Raw genomic sequence first — 27,499 nt, 5'->3', positions numbered from 1 at the left:
GTCTTTATTTATTCATCCACGACACGTCCACGCAACACACACCCGCTAGATACCTTCTGTTCTATCGCTCTGCCCAGAGTTGAAAGAAACCTTATCCACCACCTGGGTCCCCTCACAGATGCTTGTTCCCCATGTCTACACTTCCCAGGGTCAAGGTTCATGCTTCTGATGTGATATAATGAAAGGTTTTTTGTGGGGGGAGTCATTATTTCTATTTGTACTAATATGACCTAGACGTTTTCTCTGCCGTGACTGCAGTTCCGACACGTCTGTGTCCACACTGCAGGGTGTGTGGGTCCCCTCCCGGGAGGGGCACCAAGCGGGTGGAGGGCACGCCGGGGATGGGACGGGGGAGCGGAGCCCGAGGCCCAGACCCCGCACATGCTGCCCAGCGGGGCCCCCGCGGAGCCGGGGCAGGGCTGCGCCCAGGAGGCCCGCAGGCGAGCCTCTGCACTCAGACCAAGGCCCAGGCCTTGCCGACCGTGGGCGGCAGAGACGCGGCACACCAGGAGAAGGTCGTTCAAGGCGAGTTTTAATCGTTTTATAAAAGTCATATATACAAAACACGTTCAACGAGCCACCGTGGCTGCACAGCACACTTTTACACTGAGCCACACGTCTCTCAGGCCGGGACACGGGTTGAGCAGAGGCCTGTCCCCACCGCCGGTGCTGGGGCTGGGGGCGGGGCTGGCGTGAGCTGCAGCGACAGCCCGGGGAGGGGCCCCGACCCCCAGGGATTTCCTTTCCGAGTGTAAAGACCCTGGAAGAGCTTGGGGCTCCGTCCCCGGGGGACACTGAGCCGGGCGCTGTCCTGGCCCCGGACCCCTGTGGGGTCCACCGCGGAGGCTGAGCCGAGGGTGGGATGGGGGGCGGGCGCACGACAGGAACCCCCTGGCTGCTCTCGCGTCAACAGAGAATACCACACTGGCCCGTTTTCAGCTGGTTCAAATGGACCAAAAGAGAAGACATTTGGAATGTTCTGCGATTTGCGTCAACAGGTCGAAAAGTAATGCTGTAAGATGTCAGAGACGACAAGCTCAACAGAGATCTATTTCAAATTTCTCAATACCGAAGCCGGTTGAAGAGTCTGACAGCTGAGGAGATGGGGAGAGCGGCCCGGTGTCACAGGCTGCCCGCACGCCCTCACCCCCGGCTTCCAGACCCTCCACAGGTTCCAGCTACCTGCTGCAGCTGAACCTGGAAAGGCGCCCAGGCTCCGCAGGCGGCTGGGGCAGGCGGGGAAGCCGTGGAGGACAGGCTTGGTCAGCCTGGTTGTTCAGTCAAGCCTGTGATCTGAATTCTCTCCACCTGGGTGACAGCCCTCTGCCCACTGCGGGTGCCAACCTCTTCCAGGGCACCTTGACAGCTGGTGGTGGGGAAACCTCCTGGCTGCGGGAGGCTTCCTCAGGGGCCAGGCACTGAACACAGGGGGTGGGGCCCCCGGGCCAGAGGGTTCACCTGCGTGGTTCACCCCTGACGCTGCCTCGAAGCGCTCAGGCTGCCGTGGGTCCCCGCTGGCCTGTTCCCCACCCGTCACCAGTCAGGGTTGAGGCTGCACACCATAGAACGGGCACCACGCTCCCAGTCTCTGCCCGAGCAGAGGGATTCTGGAACCAGCTGGAGGGATGAGCCCCTGAACGGGCCCCGGGAGCACCAGGGCAGGGAGGCGAGGGCCTGTTTACCCCGACCCAGCGTCGCGCTCTCAGCTGCCCCAACGTGGACTCCTGTCGGCTCCCAGGGGCACACACGGCCCACACGCCCGCGGTCCTGAAGGTCGCCTCCCAGACTGAAGAGCTGGGCCATGCTCGCTGCAGGGATCAGCTTTTGAAAGCACAAGAGAAAGGGCATCCTCCACTGGTAAAAAGGCACCTGAGTGACAAGCCTGGAACCGAGGGACAGACCGGGACGATGGGGACTTCACGCGGCTTGGCCCGGCCGCTCGCTGCTGGCCCAGAGGAGATGCGGGCCGGCCCAGGAGCCCGGAAGTGGCCCCAGCGTTTCATTCAGGTTGGTGTTACCCTCCCCAGCCCGCCACACAAGAAAACCCCCACCTTCCTAACCAGCTCCGAAGTGGGGACCCCAGTTCCCAGGTGGAGCCAGGCGTGTGCTTCTGAGGCGAGCCACGAGCTGCCCCATACCCAGAGCCTTTGGGTGCCTGTAGGAAGAGCCCCACACCCCAATCAGCTGGGGAGGGCCCTGCCACCCCGCGGGGGCTGTTTCGAGGCAGGAATCTTGTGGTCTGAGTCACCCCACTTCCCACCCCTGCTATACTCAGACAGATTCCTCGGAAGGGCCCTCCTGCCGCGATACCCGAGGACTCCTGGGTTCTGGTGACACCCTGCTCCTCCTGCTATCGTGGGGCCGGAAGCCTTCACACGGGGAGCCCCCACGTGGAGCAGGGCTGCAGGGTGTCCAGGCTCAGCACCACCATCAGGGTCGGCAGGGACAGGCGGGCACCGCGGGTGCTTCGGGCAGTACTCAACCCGTTGTCCCTCGAAGCAGGTTTGCACCCGGGAGACACCAGCACAGCGTGGACACAGGGCCACGTGGAGCCTCAGGGAACACCAGCCCCTGGCGGGCCCGGCACCAGCCTCGCAGCGGGCCCCGCTTTTCCTCCACATGGCGCTCCCCGAGCGTCCAGGCTTCACTCATGAGCCTGGCAGGCCCGGCACCAGCCTCGCAGCGGGCCCTGCTTTTCCTCCACATGGCGCTCCCCGGGCGTCCAGGCTTCACTCATGAGCGAGGCTCCCCGAGCGTCCAGGCTTCACTCATGACAAGGCTGCGGAGCGCACCTGATGGACCTCAGGGAGAAGCTGGCGCCAAAAAGATGGGGTGAGCTGTCAGAGGCCAGCAGGAAACCCACCCCTGACTCCTTGAAACACACGCAACGCCCGCGGCGCCGTCCTCCCGAGGCGGCCTGATGGGCACAGTGAGGTGGGGACTCAGGCCACGACCTGGGGCCTGGGGGGGCCTCCACAGCTCTGCTCCATGGCTCGTGACCCCAGCTGCAGAGAAACCACCCAGGAGTCCAGGGGTGTGGACCCAGGGTGCCCGTGTCACCCTGAGGTCCAACCTCTACACGGGGAAACCGGAACCCAAAGAGCTGGGCCCCCAGGCACGTGGGTGAGGAGCACACGCTTCTCTGCAGGGGCGGGCAGCGTCTCTGCTCTGCTCTGGGGTGGGCAGGGGGCTGCCTTGCCTACCTCGGGCCGCTGAGGCCCCGCACACGGATGCACGCAGTGCCTCTCCAGGCAACGGCCGTAGACACTGCGCACGTTCCTTTTCTAGAAAAGAATCGGGTGCCGCGAGCTCTGGTGACTGGGAGTCGCTCTCGCTCTGCGTCACTGGTTTCCCGTTTTCTGACGGCACGCTGACCCCACAGGGTCGCGGAGAAGGGCCCCACCTTCCCTGGGCTCCCCCGGCCTCCCGTCTCTGGACGCGTCCACGTCCGTCCCAGGTCTCTGCTGGCAGGTGGGCTCAGGGTCTCCCTCGCACACACGCATGCCTGTGCTCCTGCCGCCCCTCCCTGTCCTGAAGTCGTGCTCCAGAGGCGTCCACACAGAACCGTGTTGGCGGCAGCTGTCCTGGTCGCCTTGGGTCCCAAGCATGGAAACAAGAAATGTGATCAACAAGTAGCGAGCCTTCAAGGACCATCAGGGCTCGAGTTCTCCACGGGCTCTGAGCTTGGGGGCTGAAAAATTTCACGTTGGCTTTGAATGCTGAATGATATTTTTCATTAAGAAAAACTAAGGATTTATTTTAATAAATATCCAGAGATCGAAGGTGGTCAGATCACCAAACCAGCCCCTCCTGCTGATGCTGAAATGCTGTGCATACTGCAAGCCGTGAGCAATTCGTTCCGATGACTCTTGTCCCAACACTGCTTTTGCTCATGGTGTCGAGTCAGGGAGCGTCTGTTCCCAGGATGCCTGAGTTAGTCGGTCAGAACTAAGGATCTTGTTTCAAGATGATTTCCTGATCTTAAGAGTTGAAATAACCTGACTCTTTTTTATCAAAGAAGTAAAAAAATTATAAGGAGTCTAGAGATCTCTATAAATTACAAAGCTATAATGCAATATCTTTGAGACAATTTCTCTACAAACTGAAGTTAAAAAAACATAGTAAAAAAAATGCACATGTGTCCTTATGTGTGAACAGTGTGACTGCGAGGAGGAAGGCTTAGAGGAAGTTTATTGTTACATTTTTGCAATAATAGATGAGGCAGACCATCCCCTGCTGCTCCAACATCTCAATATGAAAGACAGCAAATGGAGGGTAACAGTGAGATTAAAATACAAAGGCCTAAGGCTGGGAGAGAAGTGACTATAACCTACGTGTGGAAGTGTGGAAAGGCTGCGATGTTTTCAGTGGTGCCTGCGGAGCCGTCCCTATCTCTGACGAGCACGGATCCTGGGGCGGAGGGCTGAGTGCCGTTGCGCCGGCTCAGCTCAGCGCGAGGACGGCTCCTGGCCACAGGGGAGGAAGTGGGTCAGGTCTGGGCTGGGCCATGCCTTGGCTCCCTGGCCACTCAGCACAGTCATGGCCACTCAATACGAGCTCGCTCCCGGATCTGAGAGTGAGCCGGCAGCCACAACTGACCGTCTGAAGGACAAACCGCGCTCGCTGACCAGGCGGACGCCAACTCACCAGCAAGCCGTTCACAAGCCGGCCACACCCACCTCGGGGCCTCCGCCAGCGCGACGGGGGGTTTCCAGGTTGGCGGGAAGAGCGTGGATCCGCACACACGTGTGCGATGGGAAGCCACGGGCGAGGGGCGCTCGAGGCCCGAGGATGGTGGGGTCTCAGGACGCCCGGACGCAGTCCATCCAGAGGGTTCTTTCTCCTTTAAACCTCGGTCACTGGCCCTGATCCCAGGCATGTCCTTTCGGTTTAGAAGAGCCACAGGAAGCAGTACAAAAACAGCAACTTTTCTCCAGCCAAAAAGAGCCCAAACCCCGGCAAACATGGACAGGAAGTCTCGAGGGCCCAGAGAGAAACAGGATTTCAGGCCGTCTCCTCATCGAACGCTGGACAACAAGCATGACTCAGAAGCAGGTCTGCCCCTCCCTTTCCTCCTGGGCCCGCATCTGCCATGAGCTGGATCCGTTTCTCTGCTGGTGAAGGGGAGCAGGACCCCGCTGGGACGCGGGGGGGAGCAGCGCAGCCCTGAGCCACAGGCACAGGCTGGGCCGCTAGCGGAGGAAGCCTTTCCTCGTTTAAACGCTGGACGAGGCCTCAGCGCGCCGGGCACTGTCGAGCAGAGTCACACACGGCAGGGACTGGTTTGGAATGCAATGTATTTTTAAACACAGTGAGACACCTGAGCAGGGCAGCCGGACACGTTCCCCGAGGGTTGGGCTCACGGTGCACGTTGCCACTTCAGCCTCCACAGCGGCCCCCAGAGGAGGCCGGGGCCAACGTGCTTCTGCTGTGTGCGCTAGTGGAAGCGAGGGACTGTGATGAGAACCTGCCGTCTAGGGAGGCAGCGGAGCCTGCGGTGTTAAGGCAGGTGCTGCGGCCCCGCTGCCGGCTCTCAGAGGGCCCCGAGAGGAGGGGGCACGCGGCTTCCCCCAGAGACGGCGGGCTCCCCGAGCCGACCGTACGTGTGAGACGACCGGGAGATGCAGGGCAGTCCTCAAGGCCAGCTGGTGTGAGGGCTCTGCTGAGGGGCGGGGGTGGGCACAGGGCAAGCAGGCACAACCCCCGGCCCGTGAGGAGGGGAGGGGGATTCAAGGCAGCACCCGGCCCACACCCACCCCGCAGGCCGTGGCCGATGGGACGGGCGGGAGGAAGGCACAGGAGTTGGGGCGTTAAGGCAAGTCCCCCGCGGGCTCTCACTCCCACCCTCCAACCTAACAGCCGGGGCCTCTTGGGAAACTGGCACCAGAGACCGAAAAGGCAACGTGCTCCCTCGGGGAGGTGGTGGTGGGCCCCCCGAGCTCAGCCCACACTTCCCCTCCTCCAAACCCCCAGGACCCCGCCAGGCAATGCCCCCACCAAGGACTCACTAGTCGGAGAGAAGAGCCACCCGCAGAGACGTCAGTGTTTGCGTCCCCGTCACTAAAGAGAGCGTGCGTGCACACACACACGCGGTCCCCGATCGAACTGTCAGAAAAGGAACAGTGTCTGTAAAAAGAGAGAGCTGTGCTGTCAGGCGTCACACGTTAACATCACACGTGGTCCCCAATTGAACTGTGTCAGAAAAGGAACAGTGTCTGTAACCAGAGAAAGCGTGTTATCGGGCGTCACACGTTAACATCAAAGTGACCGCTGGACTTTCAGTAGTGTCACGAGTCCCTGGGGTTCAGTAGCTACATCCGCGTGTCCCCCCTGCAGCCGAGCGCGGGCCTCGCATCCCGAGCTGCATGTCCAGGGCTCGGGGCCGGGACCACACACAGCCCGGCAGGCCTGGCCCGCGGCAGGCGCGAGGGCAGGCCCGTCACTGCAGCATGATGTCCTTCAGGTTCTCCTGCAGGATGGTGTCCTTCACGGCGTGGAACACGAAGCGGATGTTCTCGGTGTCGATGGCGGTGGTGAAGTGGTGGAACAGAGGCTTGCTGCGGTTCCGTCTCTTCCGGTCGAAACACTGGACCAGGAAGCGCTGGACGTCCTCCAGCCTGTGGGGGTCGCCCTTGAAGTCTGGGAAGTGCTTCTTGATGCTGACGGTCTTCACCTTCTCCACCAGCAGGTCCATCTTGTTGAGGAACAGGATGATGGAGACGTTGAAGAAGAGCTTGTTGTTGACGATGGTCTCGAAGATGTTCATGGACTCCACCAGGCGGTTGGTGTGCCTGTCCTCCATGAGCACCTGGTCATACTCGCTGGACGAGACCATGAACAGGATGGACGTGATCCCGTCGAAGCACTGGAACCACTTCTGGCGCTGGGACCGCTGGCCGCCCACGTCCACCATCTTGAAGGGGATCTTCTTGATGACGAAGTCGTGCTCCACGATCCCCTTGGTGGCCTTCCTTGCCAGCAGGATGTCCTGCTTGCTCGGGAAGTAGTTCTGTAAGAGTAGGTAAGGAGGCGTGGGGGAGGAGGGCGTGAGAAGGCGGGGATGAACAGACGCGGGGGAAGGAAAGTTACGGGGACTTCTGTGAGAAGCTGAACCAGATACCAGATGCAACTTTCATTTACAAGAATATAAATTCACCATGACGCAGAGAGTGAAGGAACCAGGTGGCTCACTTCAGAATGAAGGGGGGGGCTCACCAGACTGAGGAACGACAAGCAGGACCCTCAGGCCAGGCCCCAGCCTGCGGCCTCGTCTCCTCTCTTCTCCACGTGAAACGCCCACCACTTTCCTCCTGCATCCTAGCTGCCTTTCTATTTGTCCAACTTCCAGGGCACATGCATTCCAAACCCTGACTCTGAACTGACTTAACTTAGGTTTTGCAATGCTGCTTAAATTTAGCCTGCAATATATTTAGTATGTTATTCTTAGAGAAACCTTTAAAGTCTTCAGCAGCACATGGCAACTGTGGTCATTCGAAGCCCTTTGATCCTGCCCTGTTACAGTCCTCCAGGGACTCCTGCACACCAGCTCTCTGGGAGCACCTTTGCCAGAAACCCCAGCAGGCAGGAAGCCTCTCAGCCCAACGACCCACCCATGAGGTAAACGGGGGAGAAGGAAACGTCTCCAACAGCGCTGGAGATGGGAGAAGCCCCACGGGGGAGATGCTCCAACCACCCCAACAGACAGACTGAAAGAAACAAACAGACGGAAGGAGAAAGCTCTGGGCTGAAGAAACCCAAGTGCCGTGGACCGACTTCGTGGGGTGGACTCGAGGCTGCTGAAGGCCAGCAGCACCCGCAGAGAGTGGGACAATGGGGAGTCTCGAAGCCGACTGGACGCTGGCTGGTGTTCAGGGATGAGTGCGGCAATGGTGCTGGTCTCTGGACACGAGGCAGGGCTTGGGAGGGCAGCGGGAGCCCTTGCTGCGGGGGCTGCCCCGGGCCGCATGCACGCGTCACAGGCTCTGGGCGAGGGGGACTCACTCACCAGCTGGCCAATCCGGTCCAAGTTATCCAGGAAGTACTTCACCGATTCGCCCTGTCGTGGAGAAAAAAAGTCACGACTCAGTCTGGACTGAGGACCCTGAGGTGGTAAACGGGAGAACTCAATCCGGTGGCGTGAGTGCTGTCCTGCCTGCGTGTAAACAGGAAGGCCAAGTGAAAAGGCTAATGGGGGTATGTGTTTTTCAAAATAAAAAACAAATTAAAAGCTTTTTAAAAATGCAGTTTCTCTAGCTCTGACGCCCAAGTTTAAATTCAGACTGTGGTTTTCAAAGCAACGGCGAGAACGCAGACTCTCTGACCAGGCAGGTCCCTCCCTTTGCAGCTGGGGAGCCGGCTGTGAGACTCGGCTCCTGTGGGTGGTTTCGCTCCCGGCAGGGCTGGCCGGTGCGCTCCAGGCTCATCTGTTATTTGAGAAGCAGACACGACAGAACAAGTTCCAGTTTATAGAACAAGCGGAAGCTCTGTCATGATGTCACGTTAGCACGACCTGACTTACGGTGCAGGACCAGGAGACTCTGGTCTAGACTTCCGTGGACGGATGGCCAGTCTTCTCCAGCCCCTGGACATTCTCTGGGCTGCACACCGACACAAAATGACCGCTACCTAGAAGTGACCGTGCGGACTGGTCACTGTCCTGTTCTCAGAGGAGTGAGTCAGCTGACACGGCGGCTCTCATGGAGCGTAAGGAAGGTTTAGAGGATCTTCAGTGTTGATTAAATGAAGCAAACAGAGGAAGTGGTGAGTGAACGGGCAAAACCCCCCTTAAAAAGGGGGACACTGACACTTAATTACAATCCTTGTGCCCAGAGGACTCAGCTTCCTGCAGGAGTCAGTCTAAGCCCCACTGTGCAGACAGGGCCCAGCGAGGACGGCGGGGGCAGGGGGGCCCTCCCGGGGAAGCCACGCCAGCCGCGCACTCACGACAGTGGAAAGTGGCCACGCACGCGCGCGCACACACGTGCACAGCAGGGGACGTCCTGGACTCGGAAGGAGGACACTCGTCGGAAAGGTTCCAGATGACAGCGTGGGCTCGTATGACGCCATGTGGAAGCCCCTGGGCCCTCCCCGCTACGGGTCTCCGACGTGAAAGGAAGGAGCGCGGGTGGACTTCCTCTAGTGAAGAACCCATCTCTGGCCCGTGGCCGCCGTGGAGGAGAGCACGTGTTTAAGGGACAGACGCTTCTCCCGGGACAGCACAGACCGGGGCTCGAGGCACACTCGGCCCCTGGAGTCACAGCTGCTGGGGCACAGGCGGGCTCTGCCAGGGAGCCAGGGTGGGTACCCACGCGCCAGCCCCGCCCCGCCACCCCTTCTGCCAAGCGAGCTCCTTCTCCGTCCGCACGTCCTACCTGCTCCCGGGCCGACAGGAAACAGCCGGGGAGTGATAGCGGCCGGCCAGTGCACCTGGTCCAGGGCGCCTTCCTCCCCGAAACCCCCATCTCTCTCCTCCTGCCACTGCTCACTTGGGGCCTTCGGGGCGCGACGAGAGCTCCCCGACCCAACCCGCATCCGCCCGGGGAGGCAGGCAGGGCGGCTCATAGTGCAGACGCTCCTGCTTGAGTCAGGCTGGGGTAGGGGTGTCTCGGCCTGCCTGGCCACGAAGCGTCCTGGCCACACCGATGCCCCAGGGATGCTGTGATGTGGGTTCAAGGGCAGAACCCCACAGGGGTGCGATGTGGAGACGCCCCGCGCTCCTAAGCAAGCATGTACTAAGCAAGGAAGGGAACCACTCCCCTAGTCTGACTTTCAACATTTCCAGCTACTGAGCTTGAAACCAGGGTCATCTCAATGGACCTTACGACACAACAGACGCTAATATAAAAGGACCTTATGGCTTCCTTCTCCACCAGGATGGTCGGCTTGATCATCTTGGCGGCTTGTCTCACTGCCTCAAAGCGGGCGGCTGTTCATGTCTGTGGTATCGTTATTACCGCAGCCGGAACGGACTAGGACGAGCACCTTGACGGGAACACTGTGTTACATGAGGCAGGAAGACACCAGGTCTTCTGCGGATGGCTACTGGAGTAACGTGAGCTAACAAAAAGGAACACGTGGAAAATGGGCTTTCTACAACCCCTCTGTCTGCCGTGATCTGATCCAGTCCCCCACGCGTGGCTGAGATCTGGTCTTCTCCGTCACTGCCACAGGGGAGGTGTGTGCATGGAGGAGGGCCCACTGGGGTCAAGAACTGCTGGCAGAGGCCGTGCAGGGCACAGGGCAAGGCCGGGTGGGGTGGGCTAGGCGGGGCACAGGCGTGGAGGTGGAGGCCCTGGGAGTGGTTACCGAGGAAACAGCCCCTAGCGTCCACTCTGGGCCAGGCGGCTCTCCATTCCCAGTCCTCTGTCCACACGCGACTCGTCCCTATGTTCCTGTATTCAGCGGAATTAATTTTTAAATTCTTATCACAGGGCTTGTCAATGGTGAGTGAGAGGACTTGAAAATTTAGTTCACTCATTTAGATATAAATTGGAAAGACAAAATTTTAAAACAGTTGAATATTTAAAAACAACTCCATGTGACTGCAGCCTGCCAGGCTCCTCTGTCCACAGGGCTCTCCAGGCCAGAATGCTGGAGCGGGTGGCCATGCCCTCTTCCAGGGGATCTTCCTGACCCAGGGATGGAACCTGTGTCTCATGGCTCCTGCACTGGCAGGCGGGTTCTTTACCACTGAGCCACCTGGGGATGAACCATAAAAACTATTCTCAAGGTCAGAGTTTCATTCCTGTTACTTAACAGACACTGAACTTAAGACTTAACTTCCATTTAATGGAACATGGCTGCCTATCGCCTTTCTACATTTTGGGGAATTCACATCAGGATTGTAGCCTCTGCAACGCAGCAGCCAGAACCCAAATTCCGAGTCTCACTGGGGCCATGAGACGCGCACGTGAAGCAGATGCGAGCAGAGCAGGAAGAACACCCAGACGCCCGTCACCTGCGCTCTGCCAGCCGCGGTACGCCTTGCGCTCTTCCTTCCAGTTCAGGGCTGACCCTCGAACAACGTGGGTTTGAACAGCACGGGTCCACCGACACGCACTTTTTTTTTCTTTTAAACAAACACATACTGCATGCTCCGAGGTCAGCCGACTGTAAAGTTACGCTTGGATCTTTGACTTTGTGGGGTCAGCGCCCCAACCCCCAAGCTGTTCAAGGGTTAATTGCATATACTTCTTTTTAAAAACCACTTGAGAGGAAGTTGTCCATTTACCCCTGAAAGCTTCAGTGGACAGGCCCCAGGCCCCGGGCCTCCTGCGTCCATGCCCACGGCGACCCTGGGAGAGGTGATGCGAGCGTGGTGCTCTCACCGGCAGCACGGCCTCCTCAGCACCGGCTTCTGCCTGGAATCAAGGGCTGCATGTAGCTGTCCGCTCTCTCCCGCCTCCTTTAATCTGAAACACTGATCTTTCTGAAGAACGCCGCGGCTCCCCCCAGGTGGCAGCTTTTGTGACGTTTCCAATCTTTACCAAAATGGTTTTCCAATCAGTATTGCAACCACTGGTCTGCGGTGACCTTCTCTACTGTAGACGAGAGTCCTCCCTTCTCCCCTGTTTATCTGTTATCCACATGGACTCACAGATGCTTGTATTTCTCAAGGTTTGCTGTTAGCAAAGTCATAAGACTGTTTGGATTTGCAGATCATAGAGCTGCATACAAAATCCTCAAGAATCTACGAAAAAGCTAACAACTGAGTCAAGAAGTGAGTCCAGAAACTTCACAAGATACAAGGTCAGTATACAAAACCAAGTGCACTTTATATGAAGAGCCTTAAATAAGTGGATTTAAAATCTGAAAAAATTTCATTTGGTACTAACATAAAACATTTCGGAAAAATTTTTGTGCTGTTTCGCAGGGTATGTTTTGTATTTTGAAATAGCCGCAGCTGCACAGGAAGCTGCAGAGACGGCAGACAGAGGCCTAGTGCCCCCCGTCACCCCATTTCCCAGCGGCTCCAGCTCACGTAACTTAACACAGCACAGTCAGGGACTGACGCTGGTCCGTGTGCGCGTGTGGCTCTGTGCACATCTGCGGATTCCCGTGATGCCCCCAACCACCTCGCCCTGCTCCCCACAATCCAGACAGAGATTTGATCCGTCAACACAGAGGTGCCCCTCCCCACCTCTGCCAGCCCTCATCTCTGGCAGACACTCATCTCAGGTCATCTCTACGGTTTACAGTCATTGGCTTGTTTTCTGTATAGTTTTGCCTTTTCTAGAATGTACTTTAAGTGGAATCAGGCAGCAAGTGACCTTTTGAAATTTTTTTTTTCCAAACTCAGCAAAATGCCTGGAGAAACCAGCTGCTGTGTGTATCGACAGTCTGTCTCATTACTCCTGAGCAGTGACGTCTGGTACGGATGAGCCGTGGCTTATTTACACTCACTGATCTGGAGACGTTTCGGTGATTTCCACATTTTGGGAATTACAAATGAAGATGCTATTGACATTCATGCGCAGATGTGTGGACACAGTTCTCGTTTCTCTGGGATGAATGCCCAGGATCGGGATCTCTGGGTTTTACGGTAAGTATATGTTCAGTAAGTATAGTTTTGTCCTTTTCTAAAGAAGCTCTGAAGCGCTTTCCCAGCACAGCTGTGTCACTGCACACTCCCTCCAGTGACGTACAGGCGTCCAGCTCCTCCAGGCTCTCGCCAGCCCTCGGTGCTCACACTAGCGTTCCTCTTCTGAGAACTACCGTAACAAGGTTCCGTCGGGAGTGCGTGTGTCCCTTGCTCTGCGGTGACCCAGCGGGTCACGATGCCGACCGTCTCTTCGTGTGCTTGTCTGCTATCTGCGTGTCCTCTCAGGCGAAACCTCTTTGTACCTTTGTCCATCTTCTCCTGGGACTGCTGTATTACTGTTAGTTGCGAGCGCTCCTTAGACACTCCAGATGTGAGCACTCCGTTAGATAAGCGGTCGTGAGGACCTTCTCTCATCTGTAGCGTGTCTTTCCGTCCTCGTAAGAGGGCCTTTTGCAAACAAAAGCTCTGGGTTTTGATAAAACCAAAATCGACTGTGGTGTCGTATCCACGACAACCAACAGGGTCTGTCCAAGGGGACATGCAGGTGGCAGGCAGGCACACGGAGAGACAGTCCGCATTCGGGCCACTTGGCCAGAGGAGCACGCGGCCATGCTGTGAGAGGAGGGCTGTGCGCTGGTAGCTGAGGGCAGTCCTGGGAGCCAGGCACGGTCCCTGGCCAACAACTAGCAAAAAAAATCACAGTCCAGTGGCTGTGAGGAAATGCATCCTGCCAGAGGCGGGGTAGGAGTGGGAGAAGGCAATGGCACCCCACTCCAGTCATCTTGCCTGGAAAATCCCATGGACAGAGGAGCCTGGTGGGCAGGAGTCCACTGGGTCGCACAGAGTCGGACACGACTGAGCGACTTCACTTTCACTTTTCCTTTCATGCATTAGAGAAGGAGATGGCAACCCACTCCAGTGTTCTTGCCTGGAGAATCCCAAGGACGGGAGAGCCTGGTGGGCTACTATCTATGGGGTCGCACAGAGTCGGACATTACTGAAGTGACTTAGCAGCAGCAGCAGCAGAAGATGGGGGAGCTGGGAACAGCTGAGGAGCTCAGAGGAGGCTGCGGCCCCATTGACTTCTGAGCTCAGCCTGGTAAGACCTGAGCAGAGGCCCTGTGTGCTCCGGGTGGTGCTCCGGGGCCCCACGTGCTCCTGGCGGCGGTCCTCCTGGGGCCCCATGTGCTCCCGGCGGCAGTGCTCTGGGGCCCCACGTGCTCCCGGCGGCAGTGCTCTGGGGCCCCACGTGCTCCTGGTGGCAGTGCTCCGGGGCCCCACGTGCTCCCGGGGTGGTGCTCCTGGGGCCCCGTACGCTCCGGGAGGCAGGAGTCCTGAAGCACACACGTGAGGCAGTGCATCGGTGCTGTTGTCTGAAGCTGCTACAATGTAACCACTTGTCACCCAGCAGGTGAATCATTAATAATTCATTTCTTCGAGCAAAGCCCTGTGAGCCATCAGAGGAAAGGCCACGTCCCCAGTGGGTCTGCCTGCGTTAGCAGGTACTGAATGCCTGCCGGTGAATGAAGACGTGCATTTTTTCAAAGCTGAAACTTAACATGAGCTTAAACATTATTTCCTTTAAAAATTCAGTGCGTTCCTGACCTCTGTCTACTATCGAGGGCCTACAGAAAAATCTGCTCCTCCCTCCCCCGCCATCAGGATGGCGCTAAGAAATGCTTCCTCCTCCTCCTCACAATGGGGCGGCCACATCAACATAAAATAGAAGCATTAAAAGCCTAATAAATGTCTGAAAAACCTCTTGCTTAGGCAGTAGTCCTTAGCTAAACTCGAAACAAATGGGATGAGTCAGAATCTGGTTTCTTCAGGCTTTTTATGGAAAGCCCTGTATTTTCACTAACTTATTCAAATAACCCAAAGGAAAAAAGCCTCCAAAACACAACAGCTCCCAAAGTACCAATATTTACCATATTAGAAATTAAACCTGAGAGAACTTAAAAATACAAAGATATACGAACATCTACCCAGTGAGCCGCCGTGACAACAGTCATGGTGTCACCAGGCCTCTGGAGAACCCTGCCCCACACCCTGGAGATGCGGGGCGAGAAGGGTGAGTCATGTCTCAGTATCACCATGAAGGTGGTTTTGACCTTGTGGAGCCCTTGGAAGGACCCCTGGCCCACACTGACAGCCACTGCCCTAGAAAGCTCTGGCGCGGTGTACCAGCCACGATGCTCCGAGTGGCACAGCCGCCAACGCTGGAGACGACCCCCGGCTGCACACGCAAACTGCAGCATCGTGTAAGACAGGAAGTCCCGGGAGAATCAGCGGGAAAGGCCCACCACCACGGGCCTCAACACGGTGAGTCTCCAAACAAAACGGGGGCGAGGAGACAAGTCACCGTGAGAGGTTTACACTGCTCACGTGAAGTTGAAAAACAGGCGTCACTCGACACTGCACAACAGTCACAGCAGCGGAAGCACGCGGCCGGGAAACAAGCACAGGGTGAGTGGCCCTGTGCTCCTCCCTATCATCCGTGTTTTGCCTCAAGAACCCTTGAGGGCTGACTCAGACGACAGTAAATGATGAATTATTCAGGATTTCCTAGTAAAAGAGACGTCACTTTTACCCCAAATCATCCAGGTTTATCTGAGTAGCGCTGCCTTTTCTGAAGTCCATGTGTCTCACTCCCTGAATCTAGGGAAGCCTGGCGTGCTGCAGTCCACGGGGTCGCAAAGAGTCGGACACGCCTGAGAGACTGGACTGAACTGAAACGTCCTAGTTAAGCCCGGCTCCTCTGGCACACAGTGGGACTCGGAGTGCTTATCAGCACTGTTCACTGATAAATCTAAGTAATCAATCCTATCGGTCTTTCCCAGACATGATGGGAAGCACAAGAGCTTCTCCACCCAGAAGTCCACACTGGTTTTCCTTACTTCTCTACTCCAGAGACACCTCTCTGCCATGACGGCAGGTGGGTGACCGCGCTCACAGACGCTACCTGAGAGTCTGGGAGAGGCCATCCCAGCACACGCGTCCCACGAGTCCCCCGGAATCATCTTTCAAAGCCCGACGCTGTCCCTTTAAGTCTTCCCAACCCCCCTCCTCCAAATCCATCTCCACTTCCTTCTACAGGCAGCTTATCCGGGGAGCTAAGTTTAGCTCCCGAATGCTAATCTTTCCTCCAGGGACAGCCCATGTCTTTGCAGGAGGGGCTGCCCTGGCAGCACTGCACTAGCTTCACGGAAGAATCAAAGGGGAGCAGCTGCCAGATCCTGGTAGGAAGGGGGGCTGGGAGGGAGGGGGCAGAGATGTCCAAACTGGCCCTCACTCCGGCTCGTCCTACCCTGTCCACGGTCTCAGCAGGGTCAGCCCGGGCAGTCCTCACGGTCCACGTCTCATCTTGGGACAGCTTGTCAGTTTCGACTCAAAGCTATAAAATTCAGACGGAGTCACAGTGGGGCACAAACCTCACGAGACCCAACTGGTTTCCCCCATCACCTGGATATCGACCGTGGGAATCCTTTCCGAGCTCTGCTCACGAGTTCACGTGAAGTTCAGGCCCCGGCTCTGCACTGGGAGTGGTCCCCTGGCTGAGCCCAGCCCCCCGCCCCCCGAGTGCTGCAGAATGGCTGAGCTGGTGACAGGTGAGACTTCACAGGAGTGAAAGCAAAGGAGAGAACCCAGGGAGCTTTTCTTTCTACCTGATGGTGTTCAGGCTGCAGAGAAAGAGGGGGCTTAAAGGGCTGCGTGCCCCCCTCAGCTAATGGAAGTGACCCTGTGACTCCTGGAATCATCTAGCTCCTAAGGACAGACGACCCCGCTTTACAGCGCTCGTGCTTCCGAAACAAGCCTGTCGATCCGAAACCCAAATCAAATTTCACTTGATTTACAATCTGGATACTATTGGTTCTTCTTTCCTGTTTACATGAATTTGCTTAAAAAAAAAAAAAATATCGTGGATAGTTGCCAAAATGGCCTTCTGGAAAACAAACTGCCAGCACGGCTATGATAAAGATGGGAACAGACAGCGGCTGGAGGACCGCACGCACGCTCCTCGGGGTGGTTGGTACCGACCAGCTCTTCAGTTCGGTTCAGTTGCTCAGTTGTGTCCGGACAACCATTTAAAATTCAGCTCCAACTCAGTCCACCTTGTCCCATCTGTCAGCCAACAAAATGCCGGGTGTGAGAGCAACAGAGGCCGTCCAGCTGCCCGGCAGCGTAGCCGCCCCCGGAGCCCGCGTCACGGACCGCCTCACCCTCCTGCGAAGTGCGGAGCCTGTGCTCACCCCACCACAACTCCCGGCCCCACCCCCGCCCCTAACGACCAAGGTAAAGCAGCGGAGGAACCCATGAAATCAACACACGCCAAAAAACGGATTCGGGCACCGCAGAGCTGTGGTCTCAACAGAGCTTCTGTTCCTGGGAGGAGTCCCGGGCCCGCGCAGTGCTGGCTAACACGGCTCATGGCTGTTTGGTGTGCCAGCCGTCGGCAGATGGGCAGGTGGCTGGATCGGCACAAACCGCTCACCCAGCTGGACCTCGAGGCCAGTAACAGGCCCTCGGAACCCGTGCATATCGCTGCCTATTATCTGATGCAAGACAGTAGGATTATTCCCATTCTCCAGGTGAAGAAACCAAAGCTCAGATGTTAACTTGCTCGAGGTCAAAGCAGCTGCTCATCCCCCAGGCCAGGCTCCGCGTCCTGCACAAGGCTGTGCTGTAACTGACCAGCCTGCGGGGCTGAGCTCAAGTGCACTTCCCACAAATCAAGTTAACACAGGGATGGGAATCCCACTCCCGACACGAAGGCTGGGGAGCTGGCGGCAGGACAGAGGGGACGACGTCATGTGGACGCCCCTGGCCCCGGTGCCGGGGTCAGGGTGCCTGCAGCTGGACGCTCGCATCCTCCCCCTCCTGGGCGGAACAAAAGGGGAAGAGAAGGGCTCAAAGCAGCCTTCTGTCTGCCAAAGCCTGACTCACCCATGGGCTCGCCGCTTGGCGCTGGGAAGCAGGAAAAGGCAAGCTCTGCACAGGGAGCCGGGGCTGCGGCCGGCGGGAAGGCCAGAGGCGGGGAGCCCCGGACGCTCCTGGGCCGCCCAGCTCCTCACAAGGGGCCATTGTGCCGCGTCGGTGGCTGGCAGGTCTGGCCCTGGGACCCCGACTCCGCAGGTCGTCTGGACCGGAGCTCCTGGGGGCCGCCTCTCTGCCCTCAGCCAAGCCTCTAGCCTTCTGCTGAGCAGAAGCGAGCAGCATCTCGGGAGAGACGCCCCATCTGAGCACACGGGGCAGCACGAGCGCCCAAGAAGGCTCACGGGAGAGACATGGGCCCGCGACGCGAGGCGGGAGCCGAGCGGGGCCCGCGATGCGAGACGGAGCCGAGCGGGGTGTGCACCAGACGGCTGGATGGCGGCGGGCCGGCCAGCGTGCGCTCAGCACCGACGTTTATTTGCTTCATCTGGCAGAGAACACGTGGAGTCCAGCACAGGGAGCCCACAGAGGGCTTCTTCCTTTGGCCGTGCCAACTGTCTGAGCAAACGCCTCGTCTGGAAAAGCTTCTCCACACTCCCTCGACCGCGGAGCGGGGTGATGCTCTGCAGACGTGCGCTGACTTTCTCTTCAACCCTATAAGGACCTGTGACCTAAAGCTAGCTGAAGACGAAAGAGAACTTCTCCCAGACACCTGGAGACAGCTGCCACAAAAACATGTGCGTTTCCCAGTAAGAATGTCGTGAAGAAGATTCTGGAAGCAGGCACTGACTGCTACCTATGATGTATTTATTACTGGGTCATGTCGCGCAAAATCGAGCACTTTCACCAACTACTCTTAACCTAAAAAAAAAAAAAAACACGCATCGGTAAACCTCTGACGCTAAAAAGGTTATGCTACAGAGCAAATCAGGCTGAATCAATGATCTTGTTTATTGAGGTTCTGGTGAATGATTCAAAGGAGAGGATGTTTCAGTCCCAGATCAGCCTGTCAAAACCACCTATGAAGGTGACGTGCGGTTCAAGACAGAGGACGAGTCTTAAGACGTTCCTCTGTGAAACGGATTCACCGGGCGCTCTGGACACCCACCCTCGGCCAGTGCCTGACTGCGGTCGGTTGTCGGCTGCTTCCTGGTCAGCTCCCTGCCTCCTTCCCCTGCGGTGGAGACTGGGATGTGAAGCAGACATCCAGCTGGCTCTCTTCCCTCAAGAACCAGAGCCGGCCAGAGAGGACTTCGACCTGGGGCCCCTTGTGAGCCAAGTGCCACGTCCCAGAGGGCGCTGCCGTGGGGCGGCCATGAAGGTGTGGAAACCCCAGTCCCGGCGGCTCTCGGGGTTCCTCCTTAGAACAACATCGGGGATTTGCTCAGGAGCAGAGCCAAACGAGACGTAAGCCACCCGCAGCCTGGGCAGCGGGGACCTCCTGGACAAAGGGGACATTTGAAAGGTGTCAATAAATTGCTTCTCAAAACAACATGTTTTCCAGCATCTCCAACGGGGAATTTTGCTTGATATTTCCGGGGGAAAAAAAAAAAAAATTTTAAGCTCAGTAAATAAGAGGGTGAATTGTAGGTTATTTCAAAATCTTGCTTCTTGGAACCTGGGGAAGACACAACATTTTATCACACTCGGCACTAAGGCTGAGCAGACCTAGTGCCTTTTTAAGAGGCAATATTTATCGAGAAGCCAAAGGAGAGATCTGTACGGCCCGCCCGCAACCCAGGGACTAAGAGGTGTTCCAGCCTCAGTGGGCCCCAGCAAGCAGTGATGAGAGCAAGGGGGACGTGTCCCCCAGGGGGTCACCACCGCTGATGCACAGTGCTGCTCAGGGTTTACCTGGACAGACAGACTCGCTCTGTCCTTCCACCAGAGGAAGCGTCAAACTCCCCATCATTAAGGGATCCTCCTATCGTCTTAATAATGCTGGGTAAGAAGGAAAGATGGGAAAAAAATGAAATATCATTTACTGTGGAAATCGCCCCAAGAGAGCCAAATTTCCTCCCTCTTTTAAGTACCACTGGTATATTTATATTTCCTTTAAGACTTCAATGCAGGGGACCCAGGTTTGATCCCTGGGTCAAGAAGGTACCCCTGGAGAAGGGAATGGCAACTCACTCCAGTATTCCTGCCTGGAGAAACCCCATGGACAGAGGAGCCTGGCGGGCCACAGTCCATGGGGTCGCAAAGAGTCAGACATGACTGAGCGACTAGCATGAAGAATGATGCATAAGAACATTCACAGGAGCATTATTCTTAGAGCCAAAGAGAGGAAACTACTCAAATGCCCATCACAAAGCTGGAGGACAGATCAAGGAAATGCTTACCTGCACACCGGAATGCTACTCGATGACGACAACCACTGAGACACTGATTCACGTACCCTATGAAGGAATTCTCTTGCTTTTTCTCAGCCTGTCTTCTACATCGGGGGCCCCAATCTACAACCACCCCCGCGCCCAGCACAGGCTGTAGGAGAGCTCCGGTCACTCCGCGTTCTTGCCGATTCCTGGAACTGCCAAATGTCTCAGGTTCCGAAATCTGGTGAGCGCAGGTCATTTCCTCTTCTCAGAAATGCCTTTTCAAGCCGTGGGCCCACTTTTCTATTGAATTGCCTGTTTCTTACAGGTCTGTAGAGGTTCTTTAAGTATTCTGGACACGATTTTTTTTTTCTTGCAGGTTAGAGGTGGAGATGTTCTCTGGATGAACAAATCTTCACTTGACGGCAAAGTCTTAATCTTTCCCTTTGTCGTTGTTAATGACTTCAGTTCTCCCCTACCCCCAAGGTCGTGAAGATTTTTCTGTGTTGCCTCCTAGGAGACGCAGCGTTGCCTTCCACCTGTACGTCTCTAATCCAGTTAAAACTGGGTGTGTACAAGGACCACCTTCATTGTTTTCTGTGTAGTTCCACCAATTTACTTATCTTATTGGATTTGACAATTCAATAGAAAAATGGGCCCAAGGTTTGAAAAGGCCTTTCTGAGAAGAGGAAATGATATTACATGCTCACCAGATTTCAGAAACTGAGACATTTGACAGTTGCAAGAATTCACAATATCTTATTCTGTACCAGTACCTCCATTGTAGTGGTTATTAAATTGTTTTAAAAAATAAAGCTTAGTATCTGTTTTGTTAGTGAAAGTCAAAGTGTTAGCTGCTCAGTCGTTCCCGACTCTTTGCGACCTCATGGACTATATATAGCCTGCCAGGCTCCTCTGTTCATGGAATTCTCCAGGCAAGAATACTGGAGTGGGTTGCCATTCCCTTCTTCAGGGGAATATTTCTGACCCAGGGATCAAATCCAGGTCTCCCACATTGCAGGTGGATTCTTTACCATCTTAGCCCCCAGGGAAGCCCCTTTTATTAGAAAAGGGGTTAACAGACTTTTTCTGTAAAGATCCAGGTGGTAAATGTTTTAGGTTATAGGGACTTCATGTAGTCATCTTTACTGCGTATTTTTTTTTTTAATGCAAAAAAACCCCACAAACAAAATTTAAACTAGGGGTTCAAATAAAAATAAGACAAAAGAAAGTTAGCCTGCAGGCAGTAGCTTGCTGATCTCCATGAAGAACAAGTCCCTCCCATTTTACTCTTCTTCCAGAACTGTTTGACGTCATCCATCCTCAGGAGAATGCAAACCAAAACCACAGTCAGAAAAATGAAGCGAGGCTGGGGGACTCGTGCTTCCCGATTTCAAAACTCACTGCAAAGCTACAGCAATCAAAACAGTGTGTTCCTGGCCTAAGGACAGATACACAGGCTGATGGGATGGAATCGAGGAGCCAGAAATGAGCTCAGACACGGCCACCAACTGACGTTCGTCAAGGGTGCCAAGACCCCCAGTGGGGAAAGAGTAGACGTTCAGAACACGGTGCTGGAACAAGGAGTGTCCATGTGCAGGGGGAGGCTGGCCTCATGCCTCACTCCACGTGCAGACACTCGCCCGGAATGCACGGAGCCCGCAGCATGTCCAGCAACCTAAACACAGGAAGCAAACACGGGTAAGCCCTCCAGATCTTGGATTTGGCAGTGAGTTCTTGGATTTGATGCCAAAAACATGACCAAAAACAGGAAAAACCAGACAAGTCAGTCTCCGTTCTTTCTTAGGTTTCCAACCCTCCATCTGGGATCCCTTTCCTCTTGCTTGTTCCGTTCAGTTCAGTCGCTCAGACGTGTCCGACTCTTTGCGACCCCATGGACTGCAGCACGCCAGGTTCCCTGTCCGTCACCAACTCCCGGAGCTTGCTCAAAGTCATGCCCATCGAGTTGGTGATGCCATCCAAGCATCTTATCCTCTGTCGTCCCCTTCTCCTTCCGCCTTCAATCTTGCCCAGCATCAGGGTCTTTTCCAATGTGTCAGTTCTTCGCATAAGGTGGCCAAAGCATTGGAGTTTCAGTTTCAGCAGCAGTCCTTCCAGTGAATGCTTAGGACTGATTTCCTTTAGGGTGGACTGGTTTGATCTCTGTGCAGTCCAAGGGACTCTCAAGAGTCTTCTCCAACACCACAGTTCTTGCTTGTAGTCTTGACAATTCCTTTAGGGTGGATTTGCTGATGATAAACTTCATCTGAAAGTGTCCCTTTTCCGTCCTCAATTTTATAGAATTCTGGCTTAGGAGTTGTGTTTTCTCATAGGCACCACCTCAGAGCATCGTTTACTATTTCTGGCTTCTGCTGTAACTTTGAGGAAGAAAGCTGTCAGAATGTCACTCGTTGAAAGCTCATCTCTACCTTTTTCTGTAGTTACTTTTAAGATTTTTCTGCCTTTGGTTTTCTGCAGTTCTGATTTATCTCCTTATGGGCTTTACTATTAATCTTGCTTGGGATTCACTGGAATTCTTGACCTTTTGATCTGAGGCACTTTGTCAGCCGTTACCTGTTCTAATGCGGTCTCTGCCCCAGTCTTCTTTCTGTACATCCTGCTTAAATGGACACTGGACCTTCTCACTCCATCCTCCGTACCTCTCAACCTCTTTTGTATTTTCCCTGTTCTTGCCTCTCTCTTCTACATTCTGACCTGTTTCTGGGCCCAAGCAGCAAACGGAAATCTTCTCTGGAAAAGATCCTCTAACCCTAAGCCTTCTTCCACTATTTCTTCTACACTATTAATACTCTTTTATGGGGTACAAACTGCCAAGTTTTTATTTTTGGTTTTTGTATTTTTCAATTCTACAAGTTCCAATTTGCTCTTTTAAAATAGGTTATACCACTTTTTAGTAAGTTTCCAGTTTTTCCTGGAGATATTTTCTTTCTTTCTGCACACATAAAGTTACATGTGTAGAAAGAGTACTTGTTTATACACATACTTTACACAGACAACTTGACGGGGGTGTGAAGGACAGCTGCGTTACAATCTGTGCGTGGCGAGCTTGAGGCCTGAAGCTGGAGGGTCTGCTTCTGCTGTCTGTCCTCTCTTCTGGTTCCAGGAATTGCAGGCTGTTGGCTGGCTCCGTGACGCCTGCTGTCCTTAAAAACGTCCTTTGTGGGGAATCTCCAAGGCTTAGGATTAGGCTGTCTTTCCCAGAGAGAGCTTCCACTTGCTCCTTGGGCACACGACCTGTCTGGAGGCCCTTTAACCTGAATCCAGAGCATTGGGGTTCTGGGTGAACGCAGGGGGTTGTTTCGCCTCTTTCCTGCTCTGGCTTGGCAGCCAAGCCCAGCTTTCTTCTCTCCCCCTCCTTTTCTGGGCTCACTCTGGCCTCACCCTCTGAGGTCCCAGCTTATGACAGAAGAGTCTCCTATAGATTCCTCAGCTTTGGCAATCTTAACGTTTCTCCCTCGTGGTGAGACCCTGAGAAGTCTGCAGAACGTCACAGCTTGGGCTCGCCGTTTAGATCACCAGCTCTCTCAGGGAGAAACTGCTGCTCGGGGCGGCTTATCGCTCAAGGTTCAACTGTCTTAGGGTTTGGCCTGGTCATTCTTTACGGTCTTGTCAGCGCTTATATGCTTTCATAAAGTTATTTTTAACATTTTATCTAGGATTTTAAGTTATTTTCGGCAGGATTCTCTAGATAACTAGTCCACTGTAATTAGAAGCCGGAAATCTTGCAATTACTGCTTTAGGATGAGTTCCTCGGGAGCTGAACTACCACCGGAGGATTCAGCACTTCACGTTTCAACTTAGAAGCTGAATCACTTTATGCCCCTGTCCCCTGTGTGAGTGAGTGACGGACCTATTTCCTGAGACACCAATCAACCCAGGACAGTATCAGTCACCTCCGATCTGACAAAAGTTGCCTCGGCACTGCTTCTATTTGCATCTCCGTGGTTAGGAGCAAGGCTGGTAATGCTGTCTTCCTTCGCTCGGTCTTCTGTTGACATACAAGAGCTTGCTCACACAGGCTGAAGCCGTTTGATGCACTGACATATAAAAAACACCTTTGTTTTATGTTGAGGATTGTGTTTCTTGTAGTTTGTTATTTGCCTTTTGCCTTACTTTATGCTGACTTTTCCCATACGAAAGTTAAAAATGTTTACTTAGTCAAAACCATTATTCTTTTCCTTCGGAGTTTCTGGCCTTGTTATCATGCAACATCTTGCATTTTAAAATCTACCGTGGATCGCATTTCCATCCTGGGCCGGTCACTGGCTTACAATGCGCCAGAAATAAGGCTTGCAGCAACATTTTTCACAAAGACCTATATTAAAATAGGTTTTCTGAGGTCTGTAAGTATATAATACTCGTTGTGATGAATGAGACGAGGGGAAAGGCCAGCATCATAAGCAGGAGCACGAAGTTTCTCACCAGCATGGGATCCAAGAATAGCAAATGCCGCACTTCCCGCCTCTGCGCCCTCAGGCCTGAGCCACCCCAGAGGGAAAATAGGAGCGCCACCCTCTGTGGGGCGGGGCCGAGCACACCTCGACGCGTCCTGACCTCAGCTGGGCCGTTCGGCAGCTTCAGGCAAATCTCTTCAACCCCCAGGCCTCGAATTGTTGCAATATCAAACAGGATTTGGTGAGAGGATTTCTCAAGTCCCTCTGACTCTAATAGTAAGTTTTAGGAAGGCTGAGATTCCCCATATAGATCGTACTGGTAAAGGTAATTTAGTTTGAAAGGTGGAAAAACTCATACACATGTGAAAGTGAAAGCTGCTCAGTCGTGTCTGACTCTGCGACCGCACGGACCATGCAGTCATGGGATTCTCCAGCCGGATACTGGAGTGGGTAGCCTACTCCTTCCCCAGTGGATCTTTGCGACCCAGGAATTAAACCAGGGTCTCCTGCACGGCAGGCGGATTCTTTAACAACTGAGCTATCAGGGAAGCCCTCCCCACACACATGCACAGTATCAAACCAAAACTAAGTAATCTCCGATAATTCCACTTTCTCGAGAAATTAGTCACTAACTTCTGACATTTCTGACAGTGTAAGGTTAAAAAATGATGCATCGATGCATTTCTTCATGTCTGTGCGTATATGCGTGTGCTAAGTCACTTCAGTTGTGTCCAACTCTGTGCGACCACGCGGACTGCAGCCCACCAGCCTCCTCTGTCCATGGGATTCTCCAGGCAAGGACACTGGAGTGGGCTACCATGCTGTCCCCCAGGGGAGCTTCCCGACCCAGGGGTCGCACCCGGGTCTCATGTCTGCTGTGTTGGCAGGCAGGTTCTGCCGCTAGTGCTGCCTGGGAAGCCCGCCTATCTGTATATCTGAGTATAGATTAAGAAGCTGTGGCACCTCCGCACCATGGAATGTGACTCAGAAATGAAAAGACGTCTACTGATCCAGGAGCAACCTGGGTGTGTCTCAGCTGCATTAGGATGAGTGAGAAGCGTCAGCCTCGAAAGGCCGCATTCTGCACCATTCCATCTGTACGATACTCCCCAGATAATAACTGTTTAGAGACAGAGAGCAAACAGCTGGCTGCCAGGGGTGAGGGGCGGTGGGGAAGGAAGGTGACTCTGGGGCAGAAGGAAGCCCTTCTCCGTGGAGACGCATCTTGACCACGGTGGTGGTTACGCAGCCCTTTGTGTGACACGCGGCGTGACAGAGCTACGCACACTCACTGTTCAGATATCAGACTAGTCACGTGACAGGCAACCGGACAGTTAGGGAAAACCGGGTCAAGGATGGGGCACCTGTGTACTGGCCTTGTCATGTCCTGTGGATCTGTAACTACTTCCAAAAAAAAAAGTGTTAGAAAAAATGAGCATCTAGCGGGAGACTGGTACAAAGCAAGAGAAACCTGCGTCCGACGGGGAAAAAGCAGCAAGGGATGGGCAGCAACTCACCAGCGGACAGACACACACGGCTAACGAACACCTGGCTTCCCTGGGGCTCAGATGGCAAAGAACCCGCCTGCAGCGCAGGAGACCTGGGTTTGATCCCTGGGTGGGGAAGGTCCCCTGGAGAAGGGAATGGCAGCCCACTCCAGCATGCTTGCCTGGGAAATCCCAGGGATGGAGAAGCCTGGCGGGCTACAGTCCATGCGGTTGCGACCAAGTTGGACACGACTGAGTGACTAAGCACATGAAAAGAACTACTGATAATGGGAATTCTCGCTTATCAGGTTGGTCAAAATTGAAGAATAAAACATACGCATGCGGGCGTGGAAGGACATCCTCTCACGGCACGCAGAAGGCACGGCTGGCCGGACCGGAAGCCACCAGTGAGACCCCAACCAACCAGAAGCCGGAGCCTGAGAACTCAGCCTGTCCTCCGTCCGCCCCCCGCCGCCTGGCACAGGACGGGGCGGACCCACCCGGGGAGGGCGCGGGGCCCCCGAGCTGCTGTAACTCTGCCCTGCTCAGCTCCATCAGGCCTGGCATTCCTCAAGGCAAGGCCTGAGGAGGTGAAGGGCAACTGGTCTTTGCAGAAAGACCAGGGTCACTTGGTCCGACACCCGTGTCCTGGCAAAGGCCTTGGACCTCGAGAAGGCACCTGACGTGTCCTGACGAGTGGGGCGGCACGTGCTCTGTGCTTGGAGGGCTGGTCCAGACCCGCGGAGCAGCCTGGGAGCCGCCTACAGCGAGAGGCGCGCTCTCCACCAGAGTCCCGAACACGAAAGAGAGCACACAGCGCCAGGCCCGTGAGCCTCACCGTCGACCGTCAGGCTGAGGTGCAGGGGGCCCTGGTCAGCCGGGTGGACAGTGAGACTAGGCGACCTGCACGTTCCTCTCCAGGTCTGAGGTCCACAGACCCGACACCACTCGTCACCCGCCACTCCCGTCACCGGGATTACCGCAAAAGCCTCTGTCGGGCCTCCCTGTCTATCATCCACACAGCTGCCACAGGGACCCGGCTAAGATGGAATCAAGCCGCCCCACTCCTCTGCCCCAAGTCCTTCCAGCGGCCCCTGCAAGGCCTCCATAAGCCTCTCTGCTCTGCAGACTGGGACACGTGTCAGTTCCCACCCCAGGGCCTTTGCACTTGCTCCTCTTCTGGCTAGAACACTCCCCTCACCCCAGGGCGTGCTTTCCCGTTTTCTTCAGAGGGTGCTCACGTGCCCCTTGGGGCGCTCTGTCAGCTCGGACCATGAGCTGAAGCACAGAGGCTTAAACAACACGGCTGTGGGCCCCTGGCCACGCAGGGTATGCCGCGTCCTCACAGTGTATGCTGTGGTTCATGCTGACCGCCCAGCTCAACACTGACGGCTTGTGGGAAGGAGAGAGGCCGGGGCGGACTGCCCGGTCATTCAGAGGGCCAGTCTCAGACCTTGTTCCCATGGCGACATCCAACCAGGATGAGCAGGACTTGCAGCCTGGCCATGGCCACACACTCAGCTCAGCCAGCACGACGGACGGGAAAACAAAAGGTGGGGAGGACGGCGAGCCCTGATGGCAGCGCCCCGTGACCCCTGCTTCTCCCTTGAGGCCCCCCCACATTCTCCACCCAGTTCCCTGCTTTATGTTTCCCGAATACACGCAACACGTAAGCTCGTGCGTGCGTGCACACACTAACACACGTGGTGGTGCACACACACGCATACTCGCCTGTTACTGACGTATTTACTGTCTGTCTCCCTTGTCAGAGTGTCAGCTCCACACGGTCTGGGATCTTCCTGTTTGTTC

At 55.4% G+C, this 27,499-nt stretch overlaps 1 protein-coding gene and 1 long non-coding RNA gene across 3 annotated transcripts in view; one reads left to right on the top strand and one right to left on the bottom strand.

Annotated features, from left to right (window-relative positions):
• Positions 1 to 515: 515 nt before the first annotated feature.
• Positions 516 to 27,499, bottom strand: part of GNA12 (G protein subunit alpha 12) — a 77,254-nt gene continuing 50,270 nt past the window's right edge. For both annotated transcript variants that reach the window (XM_061402305.1, XM_061402304.1), the window contains 3 exons: positions 8,006 to 8,056; positions 2,776 to 7,009; positions 516 to 2,656 (listed from right to left, as the gene is read on the bottom strand). In XM_061402305.1, the coding sequence (XP_061258289.1) occupies positions 6,440 to 7,009; positions 8,006 to 8,056 (621 nt within the window). In that variant the 3' untranslated portion in view covers positions 516 to 2,656; positions 2,776 to 6,439. The remainder of the gene's footprint in view (positions 2,657 to 2,775; positions 7,010 to 8,005; positions 8,057 to 27,499) is intronic.
• LOC133238805 (uncharacterized) lies at positions 7,004 to 24,057 on the top strand. The gene is made up of 3 exons (XR_009733640.1): positions 7,004 to 11,748; positions 12,299 to 12,541; positions 21,090 to 24,057. It is a non-coding gene; the product is annotated as an uncharacterized LOC133238805 (long non-coding RNA).

Source organism: Bos javanicus, chromosome 25 (genome assembly GCF_032452875.1).
Source record: "Bos javanicus breed banteng chromosome 25, ARS-OSU_banteng_1.0, whole genome shotgun sequence".
Lineage (NCBI taxonomy): Eukaryota > Metazoa > Chordata > Mammalia > Artiodactyla > Bovidae > Bos > Bos javanicus.
Note: the sequence above shows the minus strand (reverse complement) of the source record. Positions and strands in the feature narration are given on the sequence as shown.